Genomic DNA, 12327 nt, shown 5'->3' on the forward strand with positions numbered 1-12327 from the left:
TATCTGGAGGTAGTTGACATAGATGTGGATGAAGACACTGATATTCTGTAGATGTCTTCTTTAAGACTGATGTGATGTGTCAAAGGTGATTAAAATGATTTGACTGTTATCATTTAAAATAAAAAAATAAAAAAATCAAGTGTGCACATGCACATATGATACCCAATACTTTGCTGGGGTTGGCGTCTAGCCGGAGGATGGCCATTGCCAGGGGAATGGTGAGGCGAATGTAGTTCTTGGAGTCCTGCAGAGCCGGGTACTCAGACAAGATGAGGTAGATCCTCATGGCCTCGACATCAGGAGGAGATCGGGGAAGCTGAGGGATCAACAGACTCTCAAAACTCTTGCTGGCCTATACAGATGTTTGGACATAGAAAGAGAGAGGAGATGTAGGCCTGAATAACAGAACAGCAAATGAACAGTATCACAATCAAAATATCAAATGTCATTATAGAGTAAGTTAATTCAAAATGTACTGCGCTATAATGTGTAATGGTGCAGACACACTGGTTGACAGACAAACCGCTGCATCTGAATTTACATAATCACAACTCAACTTCAAATTATGCAAATTAAGTTTGTCCAGTTCAACACAGCCAGCTCACGAAACTCAAATCAAACTATCAAACTAGGTGCTTATCAAATATGAATCCATATTCTGTTACTGCTTTGCCAATTTTTTCACCTCATGTTTTCAGAAACATACTTTAGTGTTCTGTTTATCTGTAAAAGTTTGTGATGCGGCCGCCATGTTGAAAGCAGAAACAAAAAAGAAGCACCGCCCAACTCGCAGTACATCACCCACTGTCCAGATGCATCCTTGTCGGAGTCTGTGTGTCTGCACTGTAAGTATACATTCATGAGATGTTTTCCAATTCTAAAACAACTCAGATCAACTAGAAAGCCAGAGAAAAATATCAGTCTAAAATATCAGACACTAAATTCTGAGAGAAGCTTTTTAGAGGTTTGGAATGAGGCCTCCGTCTACACACACACATTATAACTCATGTCAGACTGAGCCACATGAATCCCAAACCTAACATTACTGAGCTAATGTTAGAGGTTGTGACTCAGTCCTGCAGCTTGTGCCATGCAGCTGTGGCAGAACTTGATGTGCTTTCAAAACATGCTGAATATTCACTTATGACATGGACGTGTTTTTAACCACAAGCTAGATATCGAATCCCACACGCTTCTCCTTTAACTGCTTCCTTCCTTTCTTTCACTCGTCACTCTATATTAGATCTGACTCATAGGTGTATTTGGGGGGAAGTTTTGTTTTCTAAAATTACATTCTGTGGTTTTGATTGATACAAACTAACTTTGTGTTAAGAGACTTTAACATAAAAAAACAGATTTAACATTAAATAGGTTTTTCTAATGCAACTTGTAATTCAAAATTCCTCAAAGAGGGATTATGACATGTTTGCAGCAATGGACGAAGTACTCAGAAATAAAAACAGTAATTACAAGTAAAAGTCCTAAATTGATGAAAGTATGTACTTAAAGTATCAAAAGTAAAAGTACTCATAATGCAGACTGTGTTATATTATTTTAGTTAATTATATTGTTTGTTTGTAATCACTAACAAACACATGTGAGAGCATTTTAATATTGTTTAATGATGTAGAGCCAATTTTAGATACTTTGGGTAGATTAATAGTATTCATTGTATTATATATATATATATATATGTGTGTACAATTTATGTAGCACCTTTCATACAAAGTGCATGACCCTTTTTTTAATATAAAAGTGACAATTCAAACAACAGTAAATATTAACTATATATTATTTTATGGGAAATCCTCATGTAAAAAGTAACTAAAGCTGTCAAATAAATGTTATGGAGTAGTACATATAATATTTACCTCTAAAGTGGAGTGGAGTGGAGTGCAAGCATGAAGTACCTCAAAGTTGTACTTAGTTACTTTCCACCACTGTATGTTTTAAAGATTATCATAAATCAGCTGCTTAAATCCTACTTTCAGTTTAGATGACATTGTAAAAAAGGTGATAATTCAGCAAAATATTAGGTCCACTTTTCAATATACTGCACTCCAGTAGACCACCACCACCACCACTATCCACTAGTTTCATAAAAGTGAAATTTAAAGCAGAGCTGTTGCATTGGATTGCATCAGATTGCCCAGGCGTTCCTAATAAAGAGCTTGGTGAGTGTTTAATAGTGTTATCACATTTTTAAATTGTTAGGGTGAACATGTTAGTAAAAGTTGCTTATTTATCCGTCCAAATTAACACAGAAACACAGAGCAAGAAAGGCAACACTCATCTGGAGTTTTGTTTCGGTCCGCAAATGTAAGCCAAATATCTGCCTCTTCAGCAACCAAATGCTCAAATATGTTCACCAGCTAGTCGCTAACTGCTGTCTGTCTGCCATTTGGTGTTGGGTAAGTAGAGTACAGGGGATTTACTTGAGTTTTTTTTTGCTGAAAAGAGCTATCTGCTATCGGGGATGGGGGGGGTGTCTGATGAGAGTGGTGATAGTGAGGAAAAACGGTGAAGCTGCAGGCTGAGAGTTGCTAAAATACTTCGTAGAACTGTGAGGTCGGGTTAGGGTTAGGGTTAGGGTAATTTTCCATGGGGCTGTCACCTCAGACCACCAGCTTTAAAAAATATTATCATTAGGTTTCCGGACTGAGTGGAAGAGTATGTGTTTGTGATTCGCAAATTTGATCTTTCTCTATTATCACTTGAGATCAGATAAACAAAGTGAAACAACAGAGGAGGAAAACACTATTAACGTCCTAAATATACTGCACGTCGGTGTCATTGGTATGCAGGAAGTTGGGTTTGGATGATAACAGAGATAATACAAAGTTTTACTTGCATGTATACATCACTTTGCGAATTCACTATGAGCCAATACCTGCTCCAGAAGTCCAGAGAAGGCTGGTTCACTGAGTGTATCAAATAGCGTTCTGACAGAGTTGAGATCGATTCCTGGGATCTTTGGGTTGGTTTTGAAGTGGGCGTCATCGCTGAGAAAACAAACAAATATATGATTGTCTAGACCACCTCTAATGTTTCCAGTGATTATTGACAGGATGAAAATAGACCAGTGCTCAGATTCAGGAGCTTTTGTGGTAAAGCCTTGATGTAAAAGGCAGACGTTGCTTTGGATTAAATACAAGTCTATTCCAACCTGTCATTTGGCAGGTCAGCTGTGAGCAAGGTTGGATTGCTAATAACACACACAAACACACACACACACACACACACACACACACACACACACACACACCCAATGAGCAATGCTTGTTAGGTGAATACACAGGCTGAAGGTATTTAAGCCAATCCCTAAGCAGATCACCTCTTCAGCCTTGCAGCAGGGGATAGTGAGTATTGGCTGATGAACGTATCGCCTCCAAAAGAGTCAACAAAATCCTACATGTGACTGACTGCAACTATTTGCAGTGTTAGCTTTCACGTTCTCATAGCAAAGGTTTTTTTTAGTCATAAAAACAAACAGACCTGATCCTGTGGAGACCGCCAAACAAATAACACTGATGTCAACAGTGTTGTGGTTGTGCTACATCCCAGTGAACTGTTAGTATGAGTCACGAGCGCCCACTTTAATTTAAATTAAGATCAATATGAGCTGCTCTGGATCCAAAATGTGACACTGAAAAGGACACTTGCTGTGCATGGTGCAGCAAAACAACTGCAGCACATCACAATGCTCACAGGCAGATCCAATGAACAAATCCAGTGTGCATTAAATTAAGTTTATCTTACAGTAAAGGAAATGCATCTACAGGATTGGCATGATGAGATGCACAGTGATCCTACGGGCTGTTCAATAGTGATTAAGTCTTTGAAAAGCGGCCCTGTGGAAAGAGCAAACCAGTCTACAGGTAGGTGTAATACTCATAATTTGACCCTTATAAACTGGTTTGTCAGAAGTTTTAGGAAGACAGAAGCAGGCTACTAAAAGAAGTTAAGATACTATGGGATTAAACCTAGCACAGTCAAATTTGAAAAACTTTTCAAAGCTAAAAATACATTAAAATAAAGAACCAATCTTGATGTATTTATTTATTTAAAAAAAAAAAAGGCTAGACTCAAGATTCCAATTTAATGTTTAATTTCAGCTTCTATTTCTGTCCTTACATTTTTCTTCACAGCAGATGTTTTTAACTTATAGTAGGAACGGCACAGGTGTTGGTAATAATATTAATGATGGGTCATGACAGTGTGACAGCGAGCCGGCATGCACAACACCAGGACCCTGAAACTGAAGCAGCCAAATGGAATTCAGCCATCATTAATTATTATTGACACATGCTTTTCCTACTATGACATGTCCAAATATCTTCAGCAAAAAAGCTGATTTACTTAATGTTTCCTTTTCTTTTTCCCCATATATGTAATAGTACACATATAACTTACATGTATGTGATCTCTGTCACATTTAGCGCTGGCTTTTAGGAGAAACTTTGCTAAGAGTGTCGATAAGTCCCCCTGAGTTTCAAGTGTTTCCACAACTCATTCCCAGAGCACGATAACTATCTGCTGATGAATCTGTCCTCAAGAGTCACATACACAGGCTGCTGGTAGTCAAAGTAATCTGGAGTCTCACATGTCTCAGTGACTGAAAAAAAGATAGCATCTTTCCCAGCCCTGATGATCAGCATGTTCGTTGGATAAGATGACATAGCACGACTGACAGTATGTGACAAGTACACCAAACAGATCCTGTGAGGTTACTCGTGAATCAGTTCCCAAGAATTTTGCTGACAAATGAGTCTACATGGTCTTTAGTTTCATAATACTGTATAATACCTCTTCATTTCATTTAGGTTACATGTCTGGATAGCAGGCCAATACCTGTCTGTTGAAAATAAAAATGTAAATGACACTGCAACGGTTAGTCGGTTAATCAATTAGTCGATCAACAGAAAACTGAATGATCGTTTTAGTCATTTTGCTGGTTATAGCTTCTCAAATGTTAGGATTTTAAGCTTTACTACATCATACAAGACCATAAACTGAATATTTTTGAATTTTGTAGACAAAACAGTGAATCAATAATGAAAAAAAACATTATATTCCTACTGATCCTCACCAAAGTCGGATGAATCGCCTGAAATGCAAAGTAGGGACGGTCGTGACTCTGCTGCATATTCAGTGCAGGTTTTTCTTTTTTTTTTTTTTGTGGTACTTTCATTAGTGGAAGGACACTAACATAGACCAACTCTAAAAATAGACTAACCTTTTTATGTATGCTGTGCTCGTTTTTGTTCATTTTGCTAACGGCCTTCAACAAGTAAACACAGAAAGGCAGTTTTAATCTGGCAATGGAAATAAGGCAGAGTAAAAAGTAATATCTGATTCTATCAAGCATTTGTCATCATCTCAGCAGGTACGCGTTACATCTGCACTCCTGAACTTATGTGCCATGCATTGAATCTTGTATGAGTTGAAGTGTTAAGCATAATATCACCGCTTCAATCCATTATGGTGCTATATTCTACGACTGTTTGATGCCGTAAAGACCGATTTCATCAAAGTCTTTTATTATCTCATTCTTATTGTGGCCCTTTCTCATTAATGCACGTTAACCTGCTGTAATTTGATTAAAGGTCAACACTACACTACAGACGAAACATATAAGGATTCGAGTACCTTTGGTCCAAGAAGCTGGCGTTCCAGCAAGCCGTAGAGGAGAGTTGGATTATGATCTCACTGTGCACAAAAACAGAAAACAGAGCATTACAATGAAAAGACTTAGCTACAAAACTAGTAGAGAGACCATTAAATCTCTAAATTAGTTCAAATAAAATATTTATCTATAGACAAGTAAGACAATTCAAATACAACCATTAAAGTAAGTATGTACAACAAGAAAATAAATACTTTGAAATATACAATCAGTTTCAAATAATTGTCGTTGATGACTTACTTTTTGACACTAGAATCTGTGGTATACATCAGCTTTAACCTCCACGAATTTAGTCTTTCATAATTAATTGGAGAAAGAGTTTTACTGATATTAATCACTCTGAAGTCTTCTGGGGGGGTTGAACTCTGCAGAGAGGAAGACGAGCAGAGACAACAGACAAGCAATGTTACAAACATTATCAAGATTGTTTGTGCTGGCACTTCCACCGTGTTTGGTACAGCTTGTGCATCTCTTTCCTCTATGAAGATAAAATAAACAAGCCATGCCTGAGCTCTAAATATTTCTGTTGTAGAGGATGAATGTGTGTTATGTCTTTATCAGTCGACATTCCTGGCAATCTGTCGCATATTTATACCAGACAATTGCTCCATATATCTTACAGGGTCAATACAAGAACTGGTGACAGGTGAGGTGTTAATGCCACCCTGTGGTGAAACACTGGAAGTGATGGACTGGAAAGCAGCAACACCTACAAAAAGAAAACACCTACTGTATTTACTTCTATTTAAGCTGATTTATTTAGGTGTCCTTTTTAAAGTATATATCTTATTTTGCTTTAAAAGTGTTGAAATTAGGATTATATTATGGTTAATGTTGAAGGTTTACAATAGGAAACTAGTGTTGATGGTAAAGTTAGAGGACAGGGAATTAATAGATTACACAGAGGATCCTGATAATCCCCCAGAAGATCAGCAGCACAAGGAAGTGTGTGTAGAGTAGTTTTTTTATATCCTTTTTCAGTCATGGTATAAGTGTCATTACTGGATTTGTCTGTCTTATAATTCCCTGTATCTTACATAACTGCCTGTTTGTGCTTTTGATTTTCTGTCTGCATGAAACACTTATCCATGTTTTAGGTGATACAGTATGTTTGTGGTAAAATTACAAATAAAAGTAAAATTGCCTTAAAAAAAAAATCAATTCTGTGCCCAAAGAACTGCAAAAACTGAGGGGAGAGAAAATATCATAAATATGGTAATAAGCTTAAGAACAGGGAATGAGTTCAAGTCACATACATACATACCTGCTCATTAGAGTACAATAAGAAACTATGATCTCCTCCACAGATGATTTTGGTCACTGTACATTGTTTCAATTCTGATAAAAAAGACAAATACAACATGTTAGCTTATAACAGTGAATCAAATGCTCACTTTAAGCAATTGATGCATCTGCTATCATCTGCATTCAAATGGAGATGATGATCATGAACATGAGTACCGGTATGTTATGATAGATGTTTACAGAGATTAAAGGCTGATCAATAAAAGATGCATCAAGTGACTGAGGACAATCTTAAAATATTAACTTGGATACATATGATAGTCTTACTTGCACTTATCTTATTTCCAATGTCATAAATAATCAATCTCTTAAATTATGAATTTCCTAAAACTGTTACTTCTACTCGTTGGAAAAAAAAGAAGAAAAGGAAAACACATGAGAACTAATAAATGGAAAATGTTATTACTACTGGATTTCAAGCCACACTTATCTGGTAACTGTAATAAAAATACTATTTATCACAGAGTGAGCAGAGAGTCTTCTTCTTACCTGTTTTATTTGAATTACCAGTTAGAATACTGGTCTTGGCAGGAGACGGGCTTCTGGCATCTCCCAGTACTCCTGTACCCAGCTGGCCATGGCTGTTACAACCAAATGCGTACACCATACCAGAGGAAGGCACGAATGCCAACGTGTGGTGCCTGACAAAAAGAAAGAAAAAGAGTTAGGATGCAGAAGGACACAGTGAGTTATGCCTTTATAGTCTTAATTTAAGCCAATTAAATGATCCTGCAATTCATTGGTGACCTTTTAATGCTCAGCTTTTTTTCGCCTGATTCAGAAATGTGTTCTCTACAGTAACACTGCTGCTAAGGCTGCAGTTAGTGGCAGTGTTTCTTATATTCTCTCCCAATTATGTATATAAATGGAGGTGAATAAAACACAGAAAATACTATTCAAGTTAAACACAACTGCTAACTACAGCCTCAAAGCCTACTATTGAACTTAATCGACAACTTTCTGACACTCTAAATAAAGTTTAAGCTTCATAAACACATAATTTACTACCGGATTACTGTATTCAGGTGCACCAGATTATACAGATGTAGATTTACCTGCCACAGGTGATCTGGGACACCTCAGTGCCCATGAGCTCCAGCACTCGTCTGGGTAAAAGTTCATTATTGGTGGAGGCGTGCCCCAACTGACCCCACGAGCCATCACCAAATGTGAACAAACCACCATCCTGCCAAAGAGACAATAAATATTATTGTTGCTATATGAAACTGAAATTCTTAACATTACTAAAGTGTAATTTAGGTTAATAAAGCCCATGTATCAGGTCTTGGGTCAAGGTTATTTAGGCTTAAATAGAACAGCTTGGATATGTTTTACATTTTTAAAAGGTGCCCTTGAAAGAAATGCTCAATGCAACAAGAAGCAGGTCACTACAGTATATAAAAGAAATGCTTAAATTATCCAACAGCTAACCAAAATGAATTATTTTAGCTTTGGTGGCATGCCATCAGAGTATGTGGATCTTTTAATGTATACACTGGTAAGGGTTCAGCTATATCAATACCTTTGTGAGTGCCGCTGTATGTTCATCTCCGCAGCTGATGTAAACAACTTTTTGAGATCTCAAAAATTTAATGTGGCAAGGGACAGCGCGATCTGTGAAAGAGAAACATAAACAAGGTCACACTGTTGTTTCATGCATCTATAAATGAAGGAGGAGACACTGGATTACACAGCGAGCAGTAGTCCAATAACATACCAAGTTTAAAAAAAAAAGAAAAGAAAAAGGTTTTGCATAAAATGTTTTATACTATTGTCTGCCTCAACAAGGCCAACTATAACCATTTTCAAAACAATATACCAACTTCCTGTACTGCGGGTAAAACATTGGGCAAGTATGGTTTCATTGTTCCATCAGAGGCTTGTTTACTGTTTCCATTTTTCAAACACCAATGTATTACTTAATTTCCTCTGCATGAACACATAGTATGATAAGAAATATAAACACTTCTTAATTTTCCAAGCAGTACTATGTGTTAATACTACATTATAATTAGCAACAATCACTATACTACACTGTACAGGGTTGGGAAGGTTATAAAGCAAGATTAGCCACTAATTTAAAATGTATTCATTAGTCCATGTAGATTTTGGGAATATAAAATAAAGATATTTTATGAAAAAAGTAAAAAGTCTGGCATGGGCTTAATTGGTACTGTGGTACCATTTAAGCCCATGTGTGCTCCAAATAACAAAATATAAACAATATTGATTTCAAAGAATTAAAAACAGCAATATGTATTCAGTAACATGTTAAATATTAAAAAAATGAGGAAAACCCTTCCTGAGCAAAATCTTAAAGGTCTGACTTCAGATGTAACCCCCCTTGTAGTCACACACATTTTCAGAAGTAACTGTAATTTAGTTACACATTTTTCTCAGTAACTATAACGGATTACAGTTACATTTATTTTGTAATTCAATTATTAAACGCTGATTATTGACACTGTAATACATAATAACAATAACACACCACACTTCAAAAAAGTGTCCAGCATCTTTCTATCCAGTTGACTTTTTTGTTTTTACCTTGTTTATCATTGAGACCCAGCTGTCCCGCTCTGTTCTTTCCCCAACCGAACACAGCTCCCGACAAAGAAAGTGCAAAGCTGTGATCTCCTCCAGCTGTGATCTGTGCCAAGGGAATTCCCGCCAGAGACTTCAGTGGATGAGGGAACAGCTTGCTGGGCTCTCCTTTCCCCAGACCGAGCTGACCGCTGGTGTTCTGGCCCCATGTGAACAGCTGGCCATCTATGAGAGAGGAAAGCACAGAGGACACTGTTACCTCTAAGTCTCATAGATAATTTCTGAAACACCTTTATCTCCCTCACCTAACCGTAAACACCTAAATGTTCTCATATCGCAATTAATCTTGAGTGGCACAATTTGTCCCTCTGGATTAATTTAAGATGTATTCTGACAGCAGATGTGAAATGGAGAGAGAGAGAGAGAGAGAGAGAGAGAGAGAGAGAGAGAGAGAGAGAGAGAGAGAGAGAGAGAGAGAGAGAGAGAGAGAGAGAGAGAGAGAGAGAGAGAGAGAGAGAGACAGAGACAGAGACAGAGAGAGTGAGAGACAGAGAGTGAGAGATGGGTATGACATGCAACCACAGACGTTGCAGGTATGTGGCATGCACTGTAACCACTCAGCTACAGGGCACTCCATAGTAGTGTATTTTGAAGAGAGTGTTCCTTTCACACCTCTGGAAAGTGCAATGCAGTGTTGATTCCCACACATGACTTGAGAGATGCGGTGGTCGCACAGCCTTTTGACCAACCTGGAGAAAAAACACAAGAAGTTTGTTCATCGGGTCCAAAATCCTGTAAAGGTTTTAAATAGCTGTTTGCATCTAAAAAGTCATAATGATAATTCTCTACATTTCACAGATATTTCTATGGAAACTCAACCAGTCATATTGTTATTATGGATCCCTAGTCTTCTCTTTTCTGTCTCTTATGCTACTATCCAACTTCAAAAATATGTTCAAGTTATTTCCTTGTTGTGTTTCTCTCCTGTCAGACTCGATGCTTCAGTTCCTCACCTTGGGATTCGAACGGCCGCCTCTGCAGTCCCCAGACCAAGCTGGCCGCCTTCACCAGCTCCCCAGGCAAACACCTGGCCCTGCTCATTCACCGCCATAGAGTGGGCCTGACCACACGACACCATTGTTATCTTCTGAGTGTCCAGAGCTCCTACTAACTCTGCAAGGAGGAGAAAGAGCTCGTCAGACTATTGCAGAAACAGCTGCATGAAACACAAATGATCAAAGTATGTAATGCTTTGGTTTTGGTGCTGTGAATGTGGCTAGATATCCATTTTACTTTTCTGCTAGTGCTTAATCTTATTTTAGGATCTGACGACACAGCGAGCATTCATAATGCCCTCATAAACCCAACCCACGTAAGGCATTTAACATCTGCAGTCTATCTCATCAACAATCTTTTCTGCAGCACAAAGGTAGATATACATTCCCTTCAAATTACGAAGGAAGAAAACATGAAGGTATTGCATGTGATCACATAGTCACACCCAAGACTCAGACGCTAGGAAGGAATAATACCATTAATATGCAGAAAAAGATCTGAGTCAACTTTGTTTTGAACTACAAAGTGAAAGTGGGCTTGTCTCCACACAATACTCAATGTCACATATTAGGAAATGGAGAAAAGCAGTAGGAAGACGACATGTGCAGAGAACAATCAGACACTGTGCAGTCAGTGTTTAGCTAGTTTCCTGCTATCAAACAGGTTCAAAATAGAGAGTGCACTGGGTCACACCACATGCTACCATAACAGTATTTAGAAAAATGAAATATGCACGATAAAGATGATTGTGATTGTGATTTCAAACCATTAACACTATTAGGAGTAAGCATACTTGATGAAGGTGTAACAGCCAAAACATTACATAAATATGTGAACATAAAACTTTCTATTGAATAATTTCATTTATTTGTTTGCCAGTTATTCTTGCATTTATTTGTTTTTGTTCCAGGTTCACACACAAATGCCAATATAGCACACACATCTGCTCACATGACACACAGAGCACACAGAGTCACCGCTGCCTGGAATCACTTTACAAGCTTTAACAGTGTTTCAAATCTAGAAATGGGTATGACGCTAGTTGTGCAATTTCATGTTCCAAATAAAAAACACCTAGAAATGGAGGCACATTTTCTGTCTGTGCAGCCAAAATGATTTTGTGTTGCACATAAAACAAGTGAATAAATACATGAAGTGTTGAATCAAACTTGTGTTACCAGCATGTTTTGGCTTTATTATCAAAGGTTATCAGTCATGTAAGTCAGGTCTTATCGAGCAACTGTGAAAACAGACTAACTGGATTTGTTAAGACCTACAGAAGACGTTTTACTGCACATAAGATAAACTACTTTAGTTCTACATAACCCTGGAAATGTGAGATATTCACACATGGGGGTGAGACTCTATCACAGCAGGTCTGGCCATAACTGCAACAAAATAGGCCTATCTTTTTTAGTTTTATGTAAGTTCTAATCATTTGGGAAGCATTTGGAACATTTATTTCCTAGGCTGTACACACACTTGCAGGGAAATGACCCCATTTTTTATTTTATTTTTTAAACTTACTAACTGAAGTCAATATAAATTATTTAACATAATATAACACAAATGAGAGAGGGAATAAATGTTCCACTTTTAAGTCAATGGTTCAAGCAATACAGATACAGCCTTTGTAAACACTTCATGCTCACCCTCATTCTCACACATGCTTTGTGACTTTGCACACACACACACAAAGCAGTGTTTCAGGTTGGTGCAACAACCTACAGTTTGGA

General features: G+C 37.6%; 1 protein-coding gene across 1 annotated transcript in view; it reads right to left on the minus strand.

Annotated features, from left to right (window-relative positions):
* herc3 (HECT and RLD domain containing E3 ubiquitin protein ligase 3) overlaps nt 1–12327 on the minus strand; it is a 30716-nt gene that overhangs the window by 16520 nt on the left and 1869 nt on the right. The window contains exons 3-13 of the mRNA XM_053332992.1: nt 10549–10708; nt 10208–10284; nt 9539–9760; nt 8514–8605; nt 8047–8177; nt 7481–7632; nt 6951–7024; nt 5927–6051; nt 5650–5709; nt 2891–3002; nt 163–352 (exon numbers count right to left, since the gene is read on the minus strand). Coding sequence (XP_053188967.1) covers nt 163–352; nt 2891–3002; nt 5650–5709; nt 5927–6051; nt 6951–7024; nt 7481–7632; nt 8047–8177; nt 8514–8605; nt 9539–9760; nt 10208–10284; nt 10549–10708 — 1395 coding nt within the window. The remainder of the gene's footprint in view (nt 1–162; nt 353–2890; nt 3003–5649; nt 5710–5926; nt 6052–6950; nt 7025–7480; nt 7633–8046; nt 8178–8513; nt 8606–9538; nt 9761–10207; nt 10285–10548; nt 10709–12327) is intronic.

The sequence above is a fragment of the Scomber japonicus genome, chromosome 2 (genome assembly GCF_027409825.1).
Source record: "Scomber japonicus isolate fScoJap1 chromosome 2, fScoJap1.pri, whole genome shotgun sequence".
NCBI lineage: Eukaryota > Metazoa > Chordata > Actinopteri > Scombriformes > Scombridae > Scomber > Scomber japonicus.